At 44.7% G+C, this 27,926-nt stretch overlaps 1 protein-coding gene across 3 annotated transcripts in view; it reads right to left on the reverse strand.

Moving 5' to 3' along the window:
* AK4 (adenylate kinase 4) overlaps window positions 1-27,926 on the reverse strand; it is a 74,278-nt gene that overhangs the window by 20,434 nt on the left and 25,918 nt on the right. For all 3 annotated transcript variants that reach the window (XM_066597679.1, XM_066597680.1, XM_066597681.1), the window contains exon 3: window positions 20,052-20,171. In XM_066597679.1, coding sequence (XP_066453776.1) covers window positions 20,052-20,171 — 120 coding nt within the window. The remainder of the gene's footprint in view (window positions 1-20,051; window positions 20,172-27,926) is intronic.

Consider the following 27,926-nt stretch of genomic DNA (forward strand, 5'->3'; position numbering starts at 1 on the left):
GTATTTGTGCATAAAAAAAAATTCACACCGAAGCGCCCGAAAAACGTGGATGGAACATTTTTTCAATTGCACAAATATGCAGCGTATTTACGCAACCAAAATACTCTTACGCCCGTGTGAACAAGCCCTAATAGTGACACCTATAGTGGCCACAATAGTAATGGTGTTCTAGATAGTGGGTTGAGTAGTAATAATGCCCCCAGAGTGCCCCAGTAAAAATAGTGAACCCCATAGTGGCCCCAGTAGTAGTAGTAGTAGTAGTAGTAGTAGTAGTAGTAATGAACTCCATAGTGGCCCCAGTAGTAGTAGTAATGAACTCCATAGTGGCCCCAGTAGTAATAGTGTCCCTATAATAATAGTGAACCCCATAGTAACTCCAGTAGTGACAGTGAGCCCCCATAGTGCCCCCAGTAGTGATAGTGAGCCCCCATAGTGCCCCCAGTAGTGATAGTGAGCCCCCAGTGACCCCAGTAGTGATAGTGAGCCCCCAGTGACCCCAGTAGTGACAGTGAGCCCCCATAGTGCCCCCAGTAGTGATAGGGAGCCCCCATAGTGCCCCCAGTAGTGATAGGGAGCCCCCAGTGACCCCAGTAGTGACAGTGAGCCCCCATAGTGCCCCCAGTAGTGATAGGGAGCCCCCATAGTGCCCCCAGTAGTGATAGGGAGCCCCCATAGTGCCCCCAGTAGTGATAGTGAGCCCCTATAGTGACCCCAGTAGTGAGGCTGCTCTCACACAGTCCGCTTTTTACAGCATTTAGCACAGCATTTGAAATGCCGCTCTAAGTGCTGTAAAACACTACCATTCGTTTCAACGGGGCCTCACAGACTAGCGTTCGAACGCAGAATTCCTAACTATGATTTTTGAGCCCTGTCCGCTCTATTTTCGTGTGCTTTAGCGCACCTCATCGCCCATCACAATGATAGGGTACCACATGTGGGAGCTGCAGTTAGAGGATTAAATTTCACATGTCTGTTGGGTGACATTTGTCAGAAGGCAGCAAATTCCGGTACATCTGAAAGAGCCCTTTAAGAGGACCTCCTACCTCTCTGACAATCTCGGTTTTAGTAAATACTATATATTCTTCCTTGATATGTATGAATAAATTGACAACTGGGTGTCCAATCAGTGCTGTCTAGTTAGGAACAGGGGAATAGTTATGCCCAGCTGTCAATGTATTCATAAATGTTCAGCAGGAATAGCAGAGGAACGGCACAACATTAGAGGAAAAATGCTTTAGAACAGATATTTCATAAGGAATATAAGTATTTACTGGAGATGAGCGAGTATACTCGGTAAAGGCAATTGCTCGAGCGAGCATTGCCTTTATAGAGTACCTGCCCGCTCGAGATGAAAGGTTCGGGTGCCGGCGCGGGGGAGCGGTGAGTAGCGGCTGTCAGCAGGAGGGAGCGGGGCGGGGGGAGCGAGGGACAGAGATCTCCCCTCCGTTCCTCCCCGCTCTCCCCCGCAGCTCCCTGCCCGCCGCCGGCACCCGAACCTTTCGTCTCGAGCGGGGGAGGTACTCGCTAAAGGCAATGCTCGCTCGAGTATTTACTAAAACAGACATTTCAGGAGTGGCGACAGGAGCTTCCCTTGTAGGCGATCAGACACATTATTTTGTAGGACATCCTCCCATGTAACGCCTTGATCTGTTAGGTATGAAAGCAGACACCCCAGTGATAAGAGCCGCCGGGGAAGACTATCCCTACCCTAGTCGCTTACACAGGACCATGGTTGCTTAGTTTTTAGGGGAGCTAAAAATTAAGCAACCCCAACAAGTGATCCATTTCCCGTTCAGCGCCCTCGGTGGCTGCACGTACACGGAACAACTCGTCTAAATTCACTGCTTCCAGAGATTATTCCAAGGAATGTCTAATAGTTGGAAATGAAATGCCTTTCTAAGACATGTCACTACTCCTTAAAAGTCTGTTTTAGTAAATACTTGTGTTCCCCATGAAAAAACAATTCTGGAGTGTCCTTCCTCATAACTCTGTGTTGTACCGTTCCTCTGTTATTCCTCCTGAACATTTATAAATACATTAAATGGGTGTAACTATTCTCCTTGTCAAAGGGGTGTGTCACTACAGAGACGGCATTAGTTGGACAGTATTTGCAGTGCCCCCCCAATTGGACAGTATTTGCAGTGACCCCCCCCCCCCCCAATTGGACAGTATTTGCAGTGACCCCCCCCCCCCTAACTGGTAACACCCCCTTGTCAATTTATTCATAGATTGCAAGGAGGAACAATAAGAGAAGATGATCCAGAATTGTTATTTCACAGGAAATACAAGAATTTACAGCTATAAAGCAGACATTTCAGGAATATTGATAGGATCTCTTTAACATCACACTGCTAGATATTCCTCAAAATAGTCCCACCAAGAGACCAAACATGACTAATCCTAGAATTATGTGTGTGCAAATAACATAATCCACCCCATAAAGCTGACTTAAGGACAGAAATAGTCTTCAGCAGCAGCTCTGATTATCATCACTGGGTTGTCTGCTGCGACACCTAACAGTTCGAGGTGTTACATGGGAGGATGTCATACAAAATAACGATGTGTCAGGTCGTCTGCAAGGGAAGCTCCTCGCCTCTAAACCCTACAGCCGCTCTAATGAGGATTCCGGACTGCAAGTCATAGCTGAAAGATCAAAGACCGTTGTAGCCCAGATTATATGTTCATATGGGTAGAACAATAAACTGCTCTTCACTATATAGTAATTTGTAAGTAACTAATTACATGGCTTACATAAAAGTAATCCTCCTAAATTCTCTCTTTATAATTAGCAGCTGGTGATGTCATCAGTTTGAAGGGGTTGTTAAAAAAAAAAAAGTCTGATTATTTTTCAGAAACCGTTCTACTGTGTCCTGTAGTTACTTGATAGGAGATTAGCTGCAATACAAGATACAGTCACAATGAGAAGTGTGACGCTGTTTCAGCAGTATGAAAAAAGCTTTGGTACCGTGTTAGCCAGTAGAGCAATGTGCGATTGTTCTCAGTGAGAGAAACCAAGTAATCTTGTGGACATGATACCTTTTAATGGCTAATAAAAATACATGATGTTAAAGCAAACCTTTGGGTTCTTATCGACCATTGGGCTAATGAAACTAGTTTGGATGGTACACAAATATAACATACAGATTCAAAGGGGAGGGGGGACACCCCTCTTGATCTAAATAAATGTTCACACAGAAATTTAAGACTTAAAATAACACAAGATAATCTGAGCAAAGAGATAAATACTAAATCAGTCCACTGAGCTGAGGAATGTGACAGTTTTGTGATGTCTTATCTCTACTGCACATAGAAGATGGAAACAGACTGCACATAGAAAAAGATGGAAACAGTACCTCTGTAGCACCACCTATTGGATGACAACATTCTTACAATTAATTTCGGAATTTCTATGAAAAAAAAAACAAAAGAAACAAACTTTTCTGCACACATTCCTCTTTTTTGGTAAAAAAAATGTAAAGAAAAAAGAATTTAAAAACCACTTTGGTATTGTCTCATTCATAATGATGCATATAAGAAATTGAACACACTTTATCCCATATGGAAAAAACACTAAAAAAAAAAAGGCTGAGTCAAAATGCCTTTTGCAATATAAAAGTGATCAAAAAAGTCCAAAATGGTGCCAATACTAATAACAGCTCATCCCACAATAAAAAAAAAGCCTCCATACAGCTCCCTAGCACCCCATCATCAGTGGGGTCTGTCCAGCCAATGTTTGGTTCTGTCATAGGATGGATCGACCTCTCCTCGGACACAAATGCAGATGTGAACATGGTTTTATGCAGTAGTGTGTCCAAGCTGAACAGCAAAGGATAAAAATGCAGCTGCTGCAGAACTTTTGGAATTTTTTTATGGCGATCACTGCATTCAAATATCCAGAATTCTTTTCATTATGGACAAAATAAAAAGAATTCTGGATATTTGAATGCAGTGATCGACAAAAAAAAAATCCAAAACTTCTGCAGCGGCTGCATTTTTATCCTTTGCTGTTCAGCTAGGACGCATTAAAAGCCAAGTTCACATCTGCATTTGTGTCAGAGGAGATGTCGATCCATCCTATGACGGAACCAAACATTGGCTGGACAGACCCCACTGATGATGGGGTGCTAGAACAAGAGTCTAAAAAGAACTTTTATTGGTGCTATTACAATATAAACTAAGCCGACGGACAAACACTCAACAGACAACAAAGTTCTTCTTCAGACGCTTTGCGTGTGATCCTGATATACCTAAAAGCGTTTTCTTGTCCATCTGCACAATTTAGATCTGTGCTGGCGGCTCCAAATGGAGTCTCCAACACAGATGTAAATAGGGCTTAATACACTATGTCGACAAAATATTTGGACCCCCCACCAATCCTGTGCTGTCAGGTGAAGGGGATATGCAAATCGAACGTGTGAGTATCAGGTATAAAGGAGAGGATCACACCGGTATAACCCAGTCCAGAAACCATCACAATGACACGAGGTACAGAGTTGACAGATGTCCAACGGGGTCTGGTGGTGGGATGTCACCTGAGCAACCAATCAGTATGGGACATCGCAGCAAATTTGGACCTTCCAAAGTCCACTGTTGGCAATGTTAGTCAAAATGAAAAACATGTGGTGTGGTGAGACCTCGTAAACTGGGAGAACGCAGACAATGGAGCCTTGTAGGAGCTGGGAAGGCATCACGCACATTGCCTGCCAATACACTGGCTCAGGAGGTCTCACAGCCCATTGGAACATCCATAGGGAACTACATGTGAAGGGTTACCATGGACGAGCGGCGGCACACAAGCCCAACATCACAGCAGTGAATACAAAGAGGCGCCTGCGATGGAGTGTTGTTCTTGGACTATAAAGGAGTGTAAACACGTGTTGTGGGCAGCTGAATCACAGTATATCATGTTCTGATCGGCTGGCGGCACTTGGGTGTGGCGGGTGCCTGGAGAGCGGTTTCTACGCCATTGCGTCATCAACAGTGAAGTTTGCAGGAAGTGCTGTTATGATGTGCGGGGGGGGGGGGGGGGGGGAGGGGGGTTCTGCTGGGAAGGACTTGGGCCACTGCTTATAGTGAAGCCCACCCTCAATACCAATGGTTACAGAGACGTTCTGGACAATGTAGCATTATCTAACCTGTGGCCACTGGCATACAGCTAGGGGGGAGGGGCGCAATTCGGCCCCGGCCTGTGAGCGAACGGGGGCCACAGGCCCCCACCATATGCTATATGACTGCCACGGGCCGACTCTGGTTGACGCTCAGGGAGGGGAGGGACCGTTACCCAGGACCAATTCCACGCTGCAGTCTCCCCAGGCGCTCGTCCTCCCTACCACTGAGACAGCAGTTCTGATTCGCCACAACTATAGTCTATCATTGCACTGTTGTCTGCGTAATTGGTCAGTCTGGTAGTGGCTGATCGCGGAGGAGGGGCGCAGACCATGTGGTGTAACTGAGGTATGCACTATATATAATCATATATGTACAGCTGGTATAAGTTATACCAGCTGTAGATATATAATTATATACAGGAGATCCCTAGGTTACACCAGCAAGGTCCATATCACTATATGCTGGTATAACCTGGGTACCTCCTGTATTAATTATATATGTACAGCTGGTATAAGTTATATATCGCCTGTATATAGTGATCTAGAGCATGCTGGTATAACCTGGGGATTTCATGTATAGAATTGCACACTTTATACACAATTTTAAAAAAATGCATCAAAAACCTGGATTTGGGTTTTCTTTCTCTTCCACAGCAGGAGCAGCGGAGCTCTGTAACAGCGGTGCTCGAGTACGGCGGGAGGGAGTCAGCTGATTGGTGAATGTGGGGGAACAGCAGCAGTTCCCGCTGGTGCTCACCACCAATCAGTGGTGGTGGGGAGCGCCAGCGGGAGAGGAGAAAATAATTGCTCTCCTCCCCTGCTATGGAGCAGACCCGGACGGAGGTGAACTTTGTCTCGTTGTCCTTTATAGGGCGCACTGAATTTCCACCCCCACCCCCAATGTGGGGGGGGGGGGGGGGAAATGTCTTATAAAAACGAAAAATATGGTATGTAAATTAGTTTTGCAGCTGTATGTAGTACTGTTTAGCTATGGGTATGGGTACAGGTAAGGGGGGAGCCAGAGCTGAACTTTTGCACCTGGGCCCTTGAGCCTTTAGCTACTTCGTTGCCTGTGGCAATACTTTGGTACAGCTCTGTGGCTCTACCAACATGACCGAGCACCATGTCATACAGCACGCAGTGTTGAGGCTTCCTGCCGCTATCCCCTCCTCTCAGTACTCTTTACCCAAAGTAATAATGGCCCCTCTTTACCACATAGTGGTCCTTCTCTGCCAGCGGCACTGTGAGTGAAGGAAGTTGTGACATCAGACTTGGGCGAGTCGGACTGCCAGGTAGCGGCATTGTGTGAATGAAAGTCGTTTTGAGTAAGGATTCGTACTTTTAGTGCGGGGACCGGCCTGTGGATGGTATTACTGGGGATGGCTCACTATTTGGCTAAGGGGCCTGGTCACAGCTGCAACTCTTGCGACCCCTATAGTTACGCTATTGCCTCCACACATCTATGGGAACTTGGTAAAAAGACAGCCCAACACCAATTTTATTTACATTTCTCAATACGAATTTCACCACTTTCTATGTGCGTCCCAATACTATTATCTACATAATGTATGTATTGCAGCAGCTGAAGAACCTCTTTAGGAGCAATACATGTTAGTTAGTCAGTGGCTGCCACGGTATAAGAAGCATCCTATAAAAGTAATTGGTGACAGACTGCTTCTGCAAAAAGAGATAAGTGGTGTCTATATAATGCCGCTCATCTCTGTATAAGCAAAAGGCTCTGATATTAGACTGTGATGTTTATGCAAAGATTTTTTGCAGACAGGACATTTCTACTGTTGTGTTATATATGTAGATTTTATGCACTCTTTAGACTGTAGTGCCAATGAGGGCCCAAAACAGATTGACTGGAGCACAACTCACAGGAAAGATCACATTGTATCCTGTCAAACATTTCTAAAATATACTGGGTATTAGTGTATCTTGACGCCACCGCAAGCTAAGGGTTTGACAGGAGGAACGCCCATCACACTGCTAGTTCGTGATAGGGTGAAGAGACGAAGGTGTTAGCAGCACAGTGTGCATTGCTTCTTGTCGGCAGTGGTGGCTTAGGGTGAGGGTTACTTTTCCATGTAGGCTTACTGTAGCATCTGCAAAATAAAAAGTAACCCTCACCGTAAGCTAGCAGGGCTGGCAAAAAGCAATGTAGAGGGTGCACGTCTGACTAACCGCTGCTTCTCTGTGATGGTTTATGGCCGCAGGGAGGATGAGGACTGCTTGGCCCTTCCAGCGGGCGGCTAGCTCTTGGCAAGATCCTGGTCCCTGTGTGCGCACTTAAGGCGGCTCCCCCCGCGCAGACCTACTGGCCATGTGTCGGCGCTGCCGCTGGCCATCCTGCTGCAGTTCCTTGGCGCACTCCGATCCCCGCTGTGCTGCAGCACTGCGCCCGGCTGTCACAGTGGCATTCCACGGCCGCGGGGCTGTCCCTGCTGCGCCCGTCATCACTCCGTAACATGCTGCGCCCTGCTACTCGGCTGCAGGATAAGTTGAGCACTGGGAGAATCTGCCTGTGCCGCCATCCACGATCCTGCTTTGCTGCTGCAAAAGAAGCACTTCCATCTGGCCGGGTCTGACCGTGCCTCCTTTCGCTGCCGCGTAGCCCTCCTTGGGGGACGGGGGGCGCCAATAGTGCCCTGCAGGATAATGCACCTCACTGCTTAGTAGTGCCGGCAGCGTCCACCACTCTATGGCTCCTGCACAACTTTTCTCGCCTTCCAGGACCTACTGACTTGGCAGCTATCCAGCCAATCAGGTACAAGGGGCATCAACCCCCTGTCAATCTTGACTCCACCAGGACTTCCTGGGGGCGTCAAGATACACTAATACCGATACCCAGTCCTCTTCTCCATTCACCTGCAAAACTCTGGTGCTTCAAGCAGGGAAACTGTCCAAACTGTGCAGACAACGGCATCCCTAATGCCCTACTGTAGCTGCACCAGGACAATGTACTGTACCCTGCGCCTCTACATAGTGGGCGGTGTAGTGTTCTCAAGCACATACGATTAAACCTGGTCCCCCATACTGAGCCAACAATGAAATAGAAGATCATAAAGCCTGAAATAAGGCTATGAATGTAGCTTTGGATGTGACTAGAGTATAGGATAAAAGTTAGCTCAATATCCTCAGTACAGCAAAGAGTTTACTTTACTGTTAACAACTTTGTAAAGTTATATTGTATATCGCTGCATATCATCCAAAATCTGGGGCATGTCTCTCATACGCCCTTTGCTCTGGCACCCATGCTGGTTTTTGGATATAAAATCCAATAAACAGTCACATCATTTTCATTTCACTGAATCACAATAACCCCTAAACTACGCTGCCCTTGTAAAATAACATATAAAGCTGCCCACACTGCAGATTTCTAATGTACAGGACTATCTTGAGAAAAACAGCGATTCAAGATTAGATCTGCTGTATTGGGGCACAGTTATGATCAGTGAAGTAGTCTGAAATCCAACTCCTGTTCAATCACAAGCTTAGGGTGGCTTCACATAAGCATGTTTTTGTGCGTGCGTATACATGCTTCTATTAGAAACAAAAGAATTCCCTATGGTGTGTTCACATGTCCGTGACAGCTGAGAGCTGCCTCTGATTGGTCCCTGCGCTCAGCCAATCAGAGGCAGCACTCATCCATTCATGAATGGGTGAGTGCTGCCTCTGATTGGCTGCGTGCTGGGACCAATCAGGGGCAGCTCTCAGCTAGCTCAGCACGGGGACCAATCAGAGGCAGCTCTCAGCTGTCATTCAATAGCTGAGAGCTGCCTCTGATTGGTCACAGTGCTCAGCCAATCAGAGGCAGCCCATTTAGCAGGTGGGGATTTTAAATCCCTGCCTGCTGAATACTACTCAGAGCAGTGCAGGAGAAGAGCCAGCTGGACGCGGCTGAGCCACGGCAGCTGCAGAGAGGCGAGTGTTTTTTGTTTTTTTCATGTTTTTCATGCTTTTTTCATGTTTTTCAGGGAAGGGCTTATATTTAAAGCCCTTCCCTGAAAAACAATTACAGGATGCTGGCAGCTGGATCCCCTACCGCAGCTGTCATCTGTGACAGCTGTGGTAGGGAATTCTTTATTCCCCGCAGGGATGAAGAATTCCTTTGCTGCATCTGTCACAGATGTGGCAGGTGCAGCAGGGAATTCTTTTTCCTCGCGGGGATAAAGGAAACATCTGCCACACGCGACAGATGTGTTCATCCCTGCAGGGACACGGCAGCGGCGGACAGGTAAGTATTTAAAAATTTTTTTATTTTTTTAAAACACTAAAATTTTTGCTTTTCAGGGAAGAGCTTATATGTAAAGCCCTTCCCTGAAAAACAATTCAGGAGTGCCAGCAGACCATTGTATTCAATGGAGCCGCCGGCAGCAGCCGCGGCTCCATTGAAGGCAATGCACGGACCGGCATTCACGCGTGTTTTTGCACGTACATGGATGCGCACTTATGTACGCACCTGTGTACGCACAAAAACACGCTCGTGTGAAGCCACCCTTAGGCTGCTGCTCTTTCCCCCATGCTTTATACTGCAGCTCTACTTGCTCAGAATGGCTGCTGTGTATAAGCACAGGCTCAGCAGTCATTGCTTGAAGATTTGCTTTCTAAAGTATTCTAATTACAGTCAGGTACAAGTGGCATATACCCTGGGGGGGTCTCCCAACACCCACCCTGATGGCTATTTGGGGATCCTGGGATGGGGAGATCCTAGAGAACAGATGGAAAGGTGGCCGCACATGAATGTGAATCCCTTTTGCAGTCTGAGGCCTCATTCACATGAGCATATGCGTCTTCTACAGGAAAATAAAGCTTCTCAGTGAGGGAGTAGCCGGGAAGCAAATTGAGCTCTGCTATATGTATCTGCATGCATTCAGCTTCAGGCAAGGCTGGCACATTAACGTTCATGTTTGAATGATCTTTTGGCTCCTGCAAACAAAGCAGGCAGCGTATAAAATTTAAAGCCTTACATCCTCAGTCATAAAGGTAATAGCGCGGTGTAATAAAGCGCCACAAGGTGCTGCCAGAATAATAAATCTCCTTTCTTAAATCTAAAGCAACTAACTGGCCGGTGATCAAGTCCCACAGTTTCCATAGTTTCTCGTTGTTACATTTGTTTTGAGAGAAGTGTTAATTTACTAATCCGTTGTGGAAAGCAACATAATTACCAGGAGTGTAATGAATCCAATCAGTAACTATTGATGGAGCTGACTGGTAAATTTTAGAATAGGGGCAAGCACACGATACTGGTCCATGAAGGTGGAAACACACAGCCAGCCAAACAATGGCCACACAAATTACTGGGTGCCGGTCCCACCACTTCCTTCACCCATAACCTGTTTATTTAACATAAATACAGCCCCAGAACTAATCTCAGTACATAAATACAGGACAAGAACCAAGCCCGTAGCACAAATACAGCACCAGAACCATACTCATAGTATGAGTACAGTACTAGAATCAAGCTGACAACTACCAAGCTCATAATGTAAATACAGCTCCATAATCAAGTTCCTAGCATAAATACAGTACCAGAAGCAGGCAAATAGCATAAATACAATACCAGAATCAAACTCAGTACATAAATACAGCAACAGAACCAAGAACTATAAGGTGCACTTGGGACAGCTTTTCTTAAAGAGTTTATTCCCCCTGCAAAAACATAAGACGGCCGCCTGCAGACGGGTGGGTCGGATCCGGCTGTGAGGATTCTCGCAGCGGGACCCGACCCGAGCGCCTGCAGGGACCAGCGCGCACTCACCTGCGCCCGCGGCTCTGGCTGCGCAGACCAGAGCCGGCGGCAGGTGAGTGACGTTTCTGTGCGGGGCTCTGCGAGCATCGCACAGAAATAGAACATGCCGCGGTTTGTTTGCCGCGTGAGATTTCGCACGGCCAAACCGCTTCCGTCTGCATAGGATTGCATTTGTTAACGCAATCCTATGCAGGCTTCCAGCGGCGGAAATCCCATGGGAAATCCCGCCGCGGAATTTTTCACTCGTGTGCAGGCGCCTATACACTCACCTTTCCTGGCTCCATACATCTCTCGTGCCACTGATCAGTCCTCCGTGCCTGGTATTTGTTTACAAGCTGCAGGGACATCACAGGCTGCAGCCAATGACAGAGCTCATCAATCAAGCACTGAGCTCTGTCATTGGCTGCAGCAAAAGGTGAAGAATCACACACAGGTATTGCCTTTCACCAGCTCTGCATGACAGGCAGGGGAACAGAAATTGGCAGAGGTCTTTTGTCTCTTAGTCGGTGTACTGATGGACCATGCAAGTCTTTTGCATCACGTTTCTAGATCTAGACTTTTGCAGTCCGACCAAAATGCAGAATCTAACCTGCATCTGATGTGCATGGAGACAGCTTGGCTTTTGGATTAACCCCTTAAGGATGGCGCCCCCCCCCCCCCATTTTCGTTTTTCCCTCCTCACTATTAAAAAATCATAACTCTTATTATCCACCAAACGCAGCTGTCTGAGGGCTTGTTTTTTGTGGGACAATTTGTATTTTTAATGTTACTATGTAATTTACCATATAGTGTACTGAAAAACATAAAAAGGAATTCTAAGTAGAGTAAAATTGGGGGAAAAAAAGCGCAATTCCACATTTGTGCGAGTCTTGTTTCTACGGTGTACACAATGCAGCAAAAGTGACATAACTCTACTGATCGCAGCTGTTGCAGGCAGGTGTCAGTTGTAAGAAGCCGGCACCCACATTGTATGGGGCAGGTTCAGCTCCTGATCCCCCTCCATACAACCCCCGAACCTCCATAACATAACTGTCATGAAGCGTTAAGGGGTTCAACTACACAGGGTTTGTTTTTAGTCTGTAACCATGAAGACACATAGGTCTGCATTGCACCTGTATACACAAAACGATGGAAACTTTTTAACTGAGACAGTTTGCAAAGTTGCTTAATTTCAGACAGCAATGGAAAAAAGATTGCAAATGTAGACAGACTTTAACCCTTTCCAATCCTATGTCTTATCTTTAAAGACATTATGATTTAAGGCTGTACAGCTCCGATGTTGGAAAACATCCGTCGAGGTTCTCTTACTGTATATTGTCAGCCTCCCTGCTGTTGGAGCCTATCCAACGTGTCACCTCATGTAGTACTGGCTTTAGCCAGCAGATAGCGCCGTTGTATAATGACAGAAAAAGAGTAAGCCCCCTAGGAAAACCAGGATACAAATTGGATTGGAAAGGGTTAAAATACTGTATGCTTTGTTATACCTGCAGATAAGCGTCACCACATGTGCCAGGTGACGCTTATCCTCTTCTCACTAATAAGCTTTCTTATACTGTCGGAGTCCTTTCAAGGTAAAGTTATGTTTGACACAAGGTTTGGTGAGATTTTGACACATTTAATTTTTTTTCCTCCACTGACTTTATGTGGTATTGGGCCTTATTCAGATTGGCAATTGTCACAACCTTGAGCCTTTGGGTTTGCAGCTGATTGCACAACGACAGCAAACGGACCCATTACAATCAATGTGGATATGGAGTCAGGAGTTTTTTTTTTTTGTTTTTTTTTAAACGGACAGATGGTGAGTGTAAAATAAAATAGCAGCCTGTCCTCTTCTAGTCTGATTTCTCGGATGACAGTCACTCATTTAATCTGCATGCAAATAAGAAAAAAAGTGCCTCCATAGCGCAGACATCACCAGAATAGAGGATTAAATATTTAAAGCAAATGTTCTCACCTGAGAGCGCTAGAAGGAGAACATAATGGGACAGCTGCAGCCTTTCTCCAGTCGGGGCGCCGGGAACGGGTCCAGTATGTTAAAACAATAAATGTAGGGGAAGAAAACGGAGTAGTGGCACTGCTGCCTATGATCAGTGATCCCCTCTGGCTTCAGTGATGAACGACAGCAGCACCACTACTCTGTTTTCTTCCCCTACATTTATTTTTTTGTTATACTAGTCACTCAGTCAAGTCACTGGGTACGCAAAAAAAAACCCCAAAAAACAAAACAATGGCGCATACATGAATGACATCTGTGTGCGTTCCATTTTTCATGTATCCTTGTGAAGCAATGACTCCTTCTGTTTTTTTTTGCATGTGAGAAATAAAAAAAGGAATGACATGGAAGAAGAAAAATGGATACATGCAGCACATACAGAATCAAGCGGGAGATACACATGGATTAAAGTTATTGCATAAATGAGCCGAACAATCGACGAACAAGCTGATCTCTGGTTCCGTTACACGGTCCTATGATCAGGCAAATGTTTGGGTGAAAGGCTCTTACAGCTAAGATGATGTACAACCTCTCAACATGTTCAGTAGAGAATAGTGTTGAGCAAATTTTTGAAAAGTTTAGTTCAGCCGATTCCCCAAACTTCTACAAAAGTTTGGTTTAGTTGGAATTAGTATGAACTGAACCAGAAGTTCACCCAAACCCTTAAAACTTGTGTATACCATGTTTCCCCAAAAATAAGGCACCCCCCGATAGTAAGGCATAGTAAAGTGTGCAGGCAAGTCAAGAGGCCTGTCCCCTGCTGCCATCCCCGTTGCCTCCTACCTCCAGATGTATAGGTAGATCTGCAGACAGTCTGCTGTTATCCTGTCCCTGCTGTGCTGTACGAGTGTGCTGTTGTGAGCTCCCCTTGCTGGCTGGAAAAGTCCATACTGTACGTTCTGTTCCTGCTGTACATGTCTGCTGTGATGAGCTCCCCCTGGTCGCCGGAAGCTGCAATACCATCCCTGCTTACAAGTGGTACAGGAACTTCTGTCTGCAGACAGGTACATTACTTTATAGCCCTTATTTTTTTTTATGGCTCTGTGTGTGAGTCAGGCACCCTGTGTGATTCTTAGGGCTGGGTTCTCACAGAGCGTATCTCCAGCGGAAATCTCGCAGTTTGGCCACAGCAAAAAACAGTGAGATTTCCGCCGGGAAAGCGCTGCTTCAAAACCCACGGCACTCAGCCGCTTGTTTTGAAGCGACCTGGCTGCACGCTTTTCCAGTTCTGTGGCCGGTGAATCCGCACCACAACACCGGCTTCTCCCAGCTTTGCCGTGACAGATTTGCTGTCCCATGTGGACGAGATTTCTGAGAAATTTCGTCCACAAAGATGGCCAATTGAGGGATTAGCGGCCACAGACGGAATTGCCGCGGCGAAATAAAGACACCCCCTGAAAATAAGACGTAGCGCATATTTGGGAGCAAAAATTATTATAAGACGCGGCTTATTTTTGGGGAAACAGGGTAGCACTTTTTCAAGGCTCCTTCACACAGGTGTATTTATGTGTGATACGCATAGAACTTATTGATTTCAATGACTTCATTCATATTTCCGTATTGTGTGCGTAAAAAAAAATAAATGCAGCGTGCTCAACTTTTCTTGTACATTTGCGCACTAAAGGTCCCACGGAAGTCTATTGGGGGGGGGGGTGCATAAATGCCCGTGCAATATGCAAGGAGATGTGTAGTACTGTATGCTGCGTAATTCCGCTGGAAAGAGAACAAATCGGAACTAATTAGCCATTCCAAGGGGTGTGTCTTGTTTGTTTTGCGCAAATGAACATGCCGTACGGGTGGAAAAAGTATAGTGAAGTTTAACAATATGCGTGCGAAAAAGCATAGTTCGTTCCACAAAAACGCAGTGCTGAGGTGCGCACAAATGCGTATACGTCCGTGTGGAGGAGCTCTAAAAACCCTGTGAAATACTCAGAACGTTATAGAGCGCTTTTAAGCCTTTTAGACCATGCTGTGCTCCAGCGACTACTGTGGAATGAATCAAACCCACTCTTTCAGCTAGAACTTTGCTAAAAGTTCGGTTCGGGTTCGTTCTACTGGTTCAAGCTGGTAGAATGAGCAGCCATGTGCCGCTTTCTAACTAAGTGGCAAACTTCCACTCTTCCTAAATCTCAGGTCGGGTCTGATAAAAATGTAAACGTTGCGTTGAAATGAATGACAAGTGTGAGGTCGGGGGCAGAAACAATGTAACGGCCGCAAGGTTCTGTTATTACACACAGCGTTGAGTCATCCCTTTCCGTTAAGTCATATCTGAGCCGGGCAGATAGACTCGTACAGAAGGGATGGAATATTCCACAGGCTGCGCTCCAGCCACATATAGATCATTTCACAATGGAGGATTAGCCGGAGCTCCTTACTATACCAAACTATTTTATCTTCTAGAGCAAAGAGGAAACTGGGTCAAGAATGAGGTTGATGAACGCAATTGGATTTGTATGTAAAGCTGAACCGTTCAGAGCGTAGTTAAAGGGGACTTTCCAATTGATTAGTGGGGTTGAAAGTTGAGAACCCCCCACTTATCCTGAAAATAGTCTGCATGATCCTTCGCCACTGCAATGAATGTAGGGTTATGGAAATGAAGGATTGTAGAACACACATCAGATTCACAGAGGGAGACAAACATGTTCAACCCCTTCTCAGTTTATGAAATCCACATTTATTGCAGCGGAGAACGACTTGGAGTCGGTGAGCGTCCCGCACTGATCACTGCTTTATGATGTGGTCCATAAACAACTATGGAGAGAAAAATCCCAATAAAGGGGAATTTTGGGTAAACACTAAATATATAACCTCAAACAGCACTTCTTGTATGTTAGAGTGACATTGGCCTCCAGGTGAAGTTATCTAATTTGATGAATCTTTCTCTGTTAAAGACTGACATAAGACTGCCAGATTTTAGTGAATTTGACCCATAGAGTTATATGATAAATTTCCAGTGACCTGCAGCCACCACTAGGGGGAGCTTTGATGCTTACTGCATACTGATTATACACATTGAGCTCACAGCTCCCTCTAAGTCTCAGCTGCGGGTAGGCAGAATTTTATCATTCATCTCAGTCTCTGCAAAGGGTTGGGAGCTCGGTATCAGAAAAATGAAGCTCTGACTGCTGTAAAAATACGTAAGGGATAAGAACATAATACATTTGAATTCAATGGCAGCTTCTGCCTGCATTACCAACCCAGGCCGCTGCAATGTGTACAGAGCGGTCTGCTTCTTGCTCTGTACACACACGGACAGCCACAGAGAACAGCTTATCGGCCAGGGTCCAAAGCAGCAGATCCCTGCCGATCAACTATTTATGATCTGTCCTGAGGACAATATAGAAATAGAAGTCCCAGCATCACATAAAATATACCACACCTGTGGTTAGATCCTCTAAACAGATGCAACAGCCACTCACGGACCCAGACCAAGTCTGTATTGTAGCATCATAGATTGAAGGAATGCGGCAGCATCAGCGGGTGTAGAGAAAGTAGAAACAAACTTATTCTCCTATGGTGCAATGACAGCGATGTTTCGGTCCTCAATCGGACCTTTGTCATTACACCATGGGAGAATAATTTGTTTCTACTTTCTCTACACCTGCTGATGCTGCCGCAATTCTTCAATCTGTGCTGAGGACAAGTGATCAGATAGTGTAGAGGTGGAAAACCCCTTTAAGAATATTTATGCTGGAGTAATGATTAGTGAGTGCAAAGTCTGATCGCTTGGTGGATCAATTTCCTCATCAGTACCAAATGGGTTTGGGGGCATCGGACATTACTGCAGCCCTCTCACTGAGGGCATCATTGGGGGGTCTGAACACAAAGGCTCCAAAAAAAGCCCTTTAATGCTAAAACAGGAACAGCCAATACTGGTGATCACTGCCATTTTAAAGGGAACCAGGCACCAGGTTTGAACCACAGGCGGCATTAACCCCGGGCAGGAATGCCCATTGCACCCACGTATATCTTATTCTGAAACACAGCAGCATTTCCGAATAAGACATCCAAAGACGCAATGTGCGTACCTGTCCCGGGTTTATGTTCTCTGTGGTTTGGGCAGCATGACCCTGGTGACAGTGTCCCTCTAAGTACATGAAGGCTCATTTAGACCTGTGCAGCAGCTAATTTTGATAGAATACACATGCTCAGGGCGGACATCTATAATCAGATCCTGCTTTATGAGCCTCAGTCAGCGGTATAGCTGGAGGCTCAACTGTGGACACAATTTTTGTGAAGTATTGCATTTGGGAAAATGTAATTTACTCCTGCATGAAGCTGCTGTACAAGGTAACCTCAGACTGCAGTACAATGCGTCACGGCAGGACAGGCTACGGCTTTCTATGTTAGAAATATTTTTATTGATCGATTTTACTCATTTCTATAGCACATACCTATTCCACAGCGCTGTACGTAGTTAGTCATCACTTACACTAGTCCCTGTCCCCATATGTACCTATTAGGGAGCGTGCACATGGCATTATTTAATATACTGTACGATTCCGTTTCGGAAGTCTGTGACAGTGGTTAAAAAAAAAAAAAAAACAGCATGGTGATGGAAGGCATAAATCTCGCGCAATTTTCTTGGCCTTGTGAAAGCGGCCTTAATATGTATTTGATGTGTAGGAAGAAACCCATGTGAGCAAGGAGAGAACATACAAACTGCATGCAGATGTGGAACCCAGAACCCCAGTGCTGCAAGACAACGGTGCTAACCACTGAGCCAGCATCATTTGGACATCAGGTAAACCAGCTGAGATTTTATAACTTCGCACTCGATGCATTGCAGCAGGTTGTGTGGCTCCAGATGAAAACTCTACATAAAACACTACATCTCCAACAATGCATCACAGCAGAATATCTATTATACACACACTGACCAGCAGGACACAAGGCAGATGAAATTCTGAATGCAGCTTTGAATGTGACTGGAGTAGACGCAATGCAACTCAAGATCACATTAAAGGGTCTGTTCACATGTAGCAGAATCAATGCAGATTCTCTGCAGCAGAAAATCCACGCCAATTTCCGCCTCAAAATGAGAGTTATGAAAACCAAGTAGCATTGATTTCTATGGGAGTTACAGACACAGTGAAGCCCTGGCTACTCAACTCTTCTGATCAGGACAGAATAGGTGGCTAGGGGTGATGGGGCCCTAACTCACTACAGGTGTGGGACATCGACACAAAAATATCAATAGTATCGACTACCGCTGAACAGACTATCGATTATTGTAAAATATCGGTGGAAAACTATCGATATTTTGATATATCGACTTTTAAAAGCTGTATAAAAATAAAACAGGTCAAGGGTTAATAAAGCAACACAATCAACAAAAAAATATATAGTTTTCTTTTAAAACTTTGAACTGTTGAATTTATTATTAACTATTAATAACATGAAAATATATTAAAGTTACAAATGAAACTAAAAAAATTACAGATGAAACATAGAATTAAAATTAGGTATATGAGAAGTTTTTTATAATTGGCCCCAATAATCGTTATCTAATGAGCCAACGTGACGTGACCCGGTCACATGACCGGGAGTGCAGAAAGGTGATTGGAGGTAAACGCACTGAAACAAGGTCCAGCCAGCTAAAAGGATGCCCGAGGATGGCCGCTGGACCTGACGGATGTGAGCATGACCTCTGTGTGTTTGTGGGGCCGCGTGCCCTGCATTTTTTCAAGTTGCCGCTGAGGGACCAATGATCTCCATGGCAACCTGTAAACAATGCAGGGCTTGGTAACGCGAACGCAGTGCCCCGAACGCAATTATAATTGCATTAGATGGGTCTCCTATCTTTTCTATGGGCACTGCGTTCGCGTTAGATGCTGAACGTACGACATGTTGCGTCTCCTTTTCTGGACGCGACCTTCGTGCGTTCAGCGCAGCCCTCCATCTGCATGTGGAGATGCTTTCATTTAGAAAGCATTGCCCACAGCCATCGTGTTAGGTGCAAGCGTTCAGAGCCGGCGTCTACCGCCATGAACAAACGCATGTGGAAAAGGGGCCGAAGACCCTACTTTTTCTGAGTCGTTTTGCCTGAGCAAACCTTATTGGTGACAGAGTCGCCTCACACTTTCCAAAAGTTTCTAGAACTTGTTTAGAAGTTCATTAGTGCCGCGAGCAAAACTACATCCTGACCAACACAAAGGAAAGGGCGGAATGTAAAGAAAGAAACGATGGTCACCGGACCACAAGACACGTCTCTTCTTTACAAAAACCGATATTATATCGCCTTAAACTATCGATGTTACCGATATATATCGGACATAACAATATCAATGAAAAGTATCGCCAAAGCATTAGCTATATATCAATATTTCGGTTTTCGATGTCACAACCTTAATCCACACATCAGATTTTTATGGCATATTCTGTGCATATGCCTTAAAAGTCTGAGATGGAAATATCCCCTTTGAAGCCATCTTCAATAAGTTTTTCACTGGTTAGGATCTGACTGCTGAGACCCTCATAGATCATGAGAAGAGGGGTCTCACATACTCCTGTATGAATGAAGTGGCAGTCAAGCGTTTGCACTGTAGCTCTCTTAATTTCTATATGAGCAGGTAATTGCTAAGTGCTGTACATACTTCGGATCCTATTCACATAATCAGAAGGGGTCTCAGCCCTCCGACTCCCACCAATAAACTTAAGGTGCATTTACACTGCAAAAATGATCACTCAAAAGATGGTTTTTGAGGGATCATTTTACATAAACTACTACTTGGCACTAATGCCTATTAGTACCAAGTAGTAGTGTGTGAGCCACTGGGAGCTGTAATTAGTGAAAAGACCTCCCGCTGTTCCCTGATTACTTTTGCTTTGTTCTGCATTGGGGCTGACAGCTAAGAACAGCTGAGACAAAGCAATCAGCTGTTATCAGCTCTTTCCCGGAAGAGCACAGTGTGCGGTCCTGCTTATCAGCTCTTCTGCTGAACGATTGTTTTCATGCTGAACAGAAAATCATTGTTCAGCAGAAAAGTGAAAGATGGGAGCATTTACACACAACGATTACCGTGCAAAAGATGGCTTTTAAGCAAATTTTGAGCGATAATCGTTGTGTCTAAATGGGCCTTTATTCCTTATCCTGAACATAGGGGATAACTTTAAAGTGTTTACAAAATTACAAAGTGTAAGATGTAGTGAAGCTACATTTTAATCCATTGAGGAACCAGAAGTGTAAGCTCACCGTCTAGCAGCCAGCTGTGCGTCGTTTTCTTCTCTAACTCAGAAAGCATGACACGAGTGATGAGGTCATCGGGGACGGGAAGACCTTGTTGCATATATTGCTTGGCTAACACTCCAGCCTCTGTAAGCAAGGAGAATAAAGAACAACCTGTAAATTAATTTTACTTTTACAAGATAACATTACAGGGATATTCCCATCTCGGGAATCCTATTTCAGAGTGTTCGAAATCGGAAAACAATGCTCTCACCCATAAGATGTTTATTTCCAAAATGCTCCATTCTCCAGATATTGCAGATATTGATTCCTCTGCCCTCCACTTGTTTACTGCTCGTTGCCAGGGAAACCAACCACCTCTTCTATGGAAAGAAAGCAGGGGAGGCCGGCGCTTGTGCACTCCTTTCATCTAAATCTGGTGCCCAGGATCTCAGAAGTGCAGGCGAAACAGCTTTTGGCCGTAACACCAGCTACCGTTGTGCTCCGCTATTTCTTTCCATTGAAGAGGTGATCTTTTTTCCTGGCAACATGCAGTAAACCAGTAGTGAGCAGAGGAATCAATATCTGCAATATCTGGAGAACGGAGCATTTTGGAAATAAATGTCTTATGGGCGAGTGCATTGCTTTGCGATTACAAACACTTTGAAAGCGATAATCCCCAATATGTAAAATATCCCTTTAAAAGGATGTGCATTGCACTTCTAAGGCTGGGGTCACATGGGAAGGAAATCCCGCGGAATGACCGCATAGAAAAAAGACGCAAGATTTCCGCGGGATAAGCGCAGCCTGCATTTCCGCTCCGGACATCTCTCCCCATAGAAAGAAGAGAGGCCGCTGCGGAAATGAAAAAAAAAAATTGACAGGCTGCATCTTTATTTCCTTCGCTGCATGTCCATTTCTGCGTGGCTTGGCCGCAACGAATTGGCCGCAGCGTGTGGACGAGATTTTCGCACAATCTTGTCCACTTTGCTGGCTAATCCCAGGATTCGGAGCCACGGGCAGAATTGCCGTGCAGACATTCCGCACGAGAATTCTGCGGCAATTTTGCCCCGTGTGAACCCAGCCCGAGAAAAAAATAAATGAGAAATACAATTTAAAGAATCTATAGGCATCCATATATCCAATGATTTGATTTCGGGGTGACCTTTTCTGAAAAAAATATTGAAATAATTAAATTCTGGGTTTTTAGGCAAAAGTGCATCAAATTAGGATACAGGAATATGAGGTTATAACCCTAGTATGTATACTTATGTGACCAATTTTCATTACTTCAGTGTATACAAAATAGAAAAAATTTTGAAAACAAACAAACCTTCTGTAGTGAATACAGCTTCTGCATAGATCTATGTGTCTCCACGGTTACAGACTACAAACAAACCAGATTAGAAAGGATAAAGCTGCCCATACACAGACAGAAGTGGGATCCTACATGAATAACCATTAATGAATAAGCAATAGTCTGGTGAACGGTCATTACGCTGACACAACATACACATTCTCATTCATACTGGCCGTCACACATGTTCATAGACACTGGACGACGGATGGAAGATCTTTGTGGGAACATTCTTTGAATTAAAGATCTTTGGCCGACTACCAGATGAAAATTTCAACTATGTCTGACTTCTTTCCAGCCGAGTCCCGTCTCATTGGGTTGGCCAGACTGATCACTTGTTGTTAAAGTTCATCTGACGAAAAATCATTTTGGTTGAATTTGGCCATTTTCATTGACTTTGGCCTAATGCGTATGGGGACTTTGAACCTCAGTGGTACAGCCCATCCTTTCTGCGCCAATTCAAACGATGGGACCAACAAAACGTTCTGAGGCTTGAAAGATATGTGGAAACCAGGGATGACCCAGCGGAGGAAAATATTAGGATTCACATAGTTCATGAAATTCCTCTTTGCTTTGGATCCAGAGGAAGAGAAGAGAGATGAATTTTGTGATACTTTAGTGATTTGGTCCGTTAAAGAAGGATAAGAGTATATGTTCACATGACGGAATTTGGCACGGATACATGTCCCATTCATTTGAACTTGAGAGAGTAAAACACGTGGGCTGCGGGCCCATGATACAACAAGGGAATTCCCCGATTCTTAAAAAACAGCCATCTAATGCATTCTGGGGACGCAGCCCTTTCTTCAGAAGGGTTGTGAAATGCGGGGACTAAAAGTCTGCCACCGCACGTTGAAGGAGAATCACGGGTCGGAGCAGCAGCCTGGTCTCGGACCCCTTCACAGCATGGCGGCAGACTCTTCTGCATACACCTCCTGCACTTCCCAGCTGATTCTGAAGGGGCTGCATCCCTGAAATGCATTAGAAGGCTGTTTTCTTTAAATATTAATAAAGAAGCGGGTAATTCCCTTGTTTGATTATTTATGGACTAGACGTGTTGCGCCGCCAGATCAGGAGTTTTACTTCCTCTAAAAACTTAACCACTAAGCCCTGCTAATACGGTTGGCGAAAAGTGGGCAGGCAGCACCTTCCTTACTTCCATTTTCGTGTGCGAAGAAGAAAAAAAACAAGCAGAAAGTTGCTCCACCCTGTTTTCTCTCTTATCTTTCAATTCATTTGAATGGGATTCCAGAATTTTCCATCGCAGACTTGGAATCAAGGTTGGAGTAAAAAAACAAACAAACAAAAAAAACACGAGAGGCGACATGTTACTTCCTAATGCAGATCAGCATCAGAAATTTCGCATGCAGATTCTGCCCATTACGGGCTAAACCATCTGTAGATCTGCGGCGAACTACATGGCAGAAATTCGCAGCTAAGCCGCGGTTTTAGAGGCGGAATGTACCCAGAAAAATACGAGTCATACCCCAACGCCTCCTTCATACAACACTAAACGCTGCGGAATTTCTGCTCGCGGACTAGTTGTAAAATTCTACAGCGTTTACGTTACAAGGCAAGGGAATCCGATTTTACAAATCTCCAAACGTCGCGGAATGTTTCAGCAACAAATCCACATCAAATTTGAAAACCGCTGAGGTTTATATTTTCGCAGCAGGTCTGTTTATGTTACGGATATGGCGTATCTGCAGCAGATTTTCTTCAAAGAGATCAATGTGTAACAAAAACAACAACAACAAAAAAGCACCAAACTCCGCAAATACGAGTAGTGCTGCATTCTTTGCAGCTCTTCTGCTACGGAAACGCTTTGAATCCGCATTTGTGGATGTTTGTTAATAAAGTTTGCCAGTGCGGCCTCAGAAGTAGGATCTACCGCTACCGGATTACAAAAACACAATGCATACAAGAACACGATTACATGTACAAAATCTTCAAAAAAAAATGCTGCAAATTCGGCTCAGCTTATTAACTCTGCTAACAGATCTCCAGAAACAGCAATACACGTTGATGTAAGCAGCTCGCTACATGACACACGATTCAGATATCCACCCTGGGGCAAAGTGAGGTAGAAACAAAATTTGGGGTCTCAGTAACAGTTTTTAGGTTTGTGCAACCCATTTAAAGGGGTGGGGGGGGGGGGATCGTCTGAGTTATTATTTCTTAAATAAGTGCTGCCCATGTCAAGACATAATAAAGGACCCTTCACCTCCCTGGAACACCGCAGCCTTTACCCCCCCCCAGGACCCCGCAGCCTTTACCCACCCCCCCTGGGACCCCGCAGCCTTTACCCACCCCCCTGGGACTCCACCTGTCCACTGCCACACCTCCATACTTGGCGCTGGGTCTGTTTGCAGGCTATAGAGGCAGTCTCACTTTGAACGCTGAGGTCTGTGATTGGCTGCAGCAGCCTGTGATGTCCATACCCAGACTGACTGCAGCGTATATAGAAGGGAGACCAGAGCTGCATCGCCGGAGGCTGGAGCTACAGGGACCTGAGAAAGGACAGTATTGGATATTTTACTAGGTTTTAATATGAGAAGCAGGAATTTGAAAAAAATAAATAAATAAAAACAACACTCTGGTGACAACTTTAAGGAAGAAAATGACGTGCAAGAAGGAGCAGCTCCCACTCCGGCAGACCCCACGTGGCCGTGAATCACAATTGTCCATTCATTTGAGCCTTATTGCTGGGGCGGCTTCTTTTGAGGAACACTTTCTCCAGTCCCTGTCCTGGTTTTATTGCTATGTGATTTTTAGGCCTTTAGAACAATTAGAGCTTCGTTTTCCTGATAGGGGACTCCAAATGTTGACTATAGCCACCACTAGAGGGTGCTCAACACATGCCATTTTATTATTAACCCCTTCCCACTGCAGCCAGTTTTCATTTTTTCCATCTCCATTTTGAAAAATTAAACTTTTTTTTTTAATCCCCGTCAACATGGCCAAATAAGGGCTTTTTTCTTGCGGACCTGAGTTGTATTTTTCAATAGTGCAATTTAATGTTCCATGCAATGTACTGCATATCATTAAAAAATTCTAAGTGGGGTGTAATTGTAAAAAAAAAAATTGCATTTTTTTTTTAAATCGGAGGGTGGGAGGGGTTTACAGTGTTCACAGTGCAGTAAACATTACCTGTTCACTTAAATTACCTGGATCAGTACAATTCTAGCAATTTAATGGGATTCAAGGGAAATACTATTGATGCCCTTTCCTTAGCATGGGCCATCAATATTGATCAGCTGGGGTCCACCGTTTGGGATTCACAGGAGTCAGAGTGGAAGCTGCTGCTCTGACCCCTGTGCAGTGGCTGGCACTTGTAACTGCAGGTTCTCATTAAAATCAATGGGCGTAGCACTTGCAGTTACAAGTGCTGGCCACTAATTGGGGGTTGGAGCAGCAGCTTCCACCCCAAACCCTCTTTGTAGAGGCGCTGACAGAAGGCTCAGCTGATTGGCCTGGATCTCAGCTGATCAACTATGCACAGGATAGGTTACTAATAGTATTTCCCTGGAAAACCCCTTTACAAAAATTAAAACTTTTTTTGCCTCATTGTCTAACCCCCCAACTTTATTCTTTCAAATGATGGCGCTGTCTGAGGACTCATTTTTTGCTGGGTGAGCTGTAGCTTCTAATGGTACTATTTTGGGTTAAATATGACTTCGCAATCAAGTCTTGTTCAATTTTTTCTTGCAGACAGGGTGACCAAAAAAGTGCAGTTCTGGTATTGTAATTTTTTTTTTTTATAGTGTTCACCTTGCAGGTTAAATGTGCTTTTTTAATAGTTTGAGCTTTTATAGGTGCAGCAATACCAATTATGCTTTTTTTCTGTTTCGTTGTCACGACTGGGAGAGGGTTTTTTTTTTATTTTAGGGAGCTTGAACTTAAAATCGCTAATCATTTGCACAATATTCTGCAATGAATACAATATCTGTCTATGTATTAGTAACTATCCCTCCAATATCCAAAAGCAACATTTGGGATGTGAACTACCCTTTAGCAGTGAGACAGCTTAATAGGTGAACTCAACATCTCCCATCTATCTCCGACTTCCTAAATGAACTATTTTCTATCAATGCATCAGGCTGCACCCCCACACTGCAAAACCGCTTTCGTCTGAAGCCTCGCCCAGCCACAACAGCCAATGGTAGTCACCCGATCTTGCCGATAACACTGACAAGTTGGTGCAGCCTTTGGTAGCTACGGCTGGGTGGGGTTTCAGCGTCAAGCACTTTTTGGCCTTGTGAGAACACGGCCTTAGGGGTCTTCTCGCTGGCGGAATTACATAATCACGTGTTACAATAAAATTTAAGTTGAAAATATTGAAAGAGCCGATTTCCTCCTTCACGCCCTATGCCCTAATGGCACATCGCATTCCGCATGTACTCAGTGCAAGCCACCATACTCTGTGATGGTGTCAGCTCAGGAGCTGTGTCCGCACGGGATCAGAGATAACTGATACTGGCCATTTAACTATTTAGATGCTGTGGGGCATGTTGACCAGGGCATTTGGCAGGTTAACAGAGTTCTCTCCAATCTTGGATTGCGGTTGGGTGTTAGCTGTGCTCCTGAGCCCACTCCATTCAATGGCACTGATGTCAGAAAGGGGTTATCCCATAAAGAAATATTAATTTACTGTGGTTACATGTTATGGCGCCCCCTGCTGATGCTTGTTATGGACCTTTCATACGGGATGGAATATTTCCGCCGGATGCAGCAGAATTTGCCACTGTGGAAATCCACACCCAAATCAGAACATCTAAATGCAGATTTTGATGTGGAGTTTTCAATTCTGCATCAAAATCCACATTATACTTGCAAATTCTAGTGCCGAATGTTCCGCAGTAGGGCAAATCCCGCTGCATGCCGCAGAACAGTTCTGTCTTGGGTGAAAGGTCCCTTATGTTCTTTTATATCTCAAAAAGCCTGCCAAACCTTTCCAGTGCCGCTGGTCAAGCCTGCTCAGTCCCATCACCTCATCCTCTTGTACATGGGCCACAGAGGGATTCCTGCTACTATACAGGCCACCAATAAGAATCTGCAATTTGGATGCAACTTCTCACCAGCACTGGACACCTTAAAGGCCCTTTTACATGCTACGATTATCGCTCAAACAACCGCACGACAGAACGAATTGTGAATGAACTGCTGACATTTTTTAATAAAATTATTCGCACCTACTAATCTATATTTTCCCTCATTAGCTTATTTTAACTCATTCAGTAGCAGCTGGGCTTGTGTTTGAGCATATTAGGCTAGCAGAGTCCATTGTCTTACTCCCTTGCATACACAATGAGTACATTCTTCTCTCCTGGCATGAGTCAAAACTGCGCTCATTGTATATGCAAAGCAAACGAAACCATCCTTAAATCGTGGAAAAGACTGAAAGAACTGCATTTAAATGGAATGAATTCTCAGCGGCTTGAGGATGGTTTTTATCCCGGCTAAAAACCAGCGCTTAACCACAATTGAACGAATACTGCACGATGCCAATGTTTACATGTAACGATTATCGCTCACTTTCATCCAATTGAACAATTTTGAACAAATTTTGCCTGATATTCGTTGCATGTAAAAGGGCCTTAAGACATCCAGATTTGTTTGTGCTGCAAAATTATACCCCATGTGAAAAAAAAGGTTTTAAAGTTGGATATAGCCTTGAAAAAAAAGCATTGTAATAGAAGGTATTGCAGGAATGCATTGTACCATTTTCTTGAAGTGCATATGGACAGATGATAGATCTTGCTGAACAAGCGACAGATGGAGCAAGAAGCAGAGAGGCCGGGATGTTATGCACAGCGTGAACACAATAGACTTATCAGAGGGAAACCTGCCAAGTATCTCACACCGCCAGAGAACCCTCCCTTGTAAAATGGAATATGCTTTGATAAAATGTATAATGCAAAGACCTGACAATGCACTGCGGTCTCCCAATCATCAAAGCCTCTTCTATAGACATCCATCATTTAAGAGCCAGGAAGATGCCGCTGTTCATTTACCTAGTGATCTCCTCCGTATTTCTATAAATGCCGCTTTCAAACAGAGAACAGGCAAACCGCTTTCAATTATATTCTCCGGTTCAATTCTTTACTATTGTCAAGATCTCTGCTTGCTGTCAGTGACGTTTTTGTTTTCATACAGAGTCTGTAAACCTGTAGAGCTAAATTCTCACAGCTGAGGGTTTGCTACATTTGTATCCAGTTTAGACAATGCTCTAAACACATCATTAGTCCATCTCTTTCTGTCTCCTGTCCTGATAGTTTGTTACAATGTTGCACGGGATACAATTGTAGCAGAATCTTCAGCTGTGAAAAATTCTTTGGTCTGATATTCTTCGGCCTTTGTCCCGGCTCACACGGCCGTAAGTAGCTGCATGCAATGACAAGCGTACTTGCCGCCAAATCCCATACGCCATCTTGGCGTGTATAATATGCACCAAGATAGTGAATGCTGCAATTTTTATTGCGTGCGAGTAAAACGCGTGCAAAAAAAAAACAAAAAACGCAAGTGTGAGTGTCCCAATAGAAATT

This window comes from Eleutherodactylus coqui, chromosome 3, assembly GCF_035609145.1.
Source record: "Eleutherodactylus coqui strain aEleCoq1 chromosome 3, aEleCoq1.hap1, whole genome shotgun sequence".
NCBI lineage: Eukaryota > Metazoa > Chordata > Amphibia > Anura > Eleutherodactylidae > Eleutherodactylus > Eleutherodactylus coqui.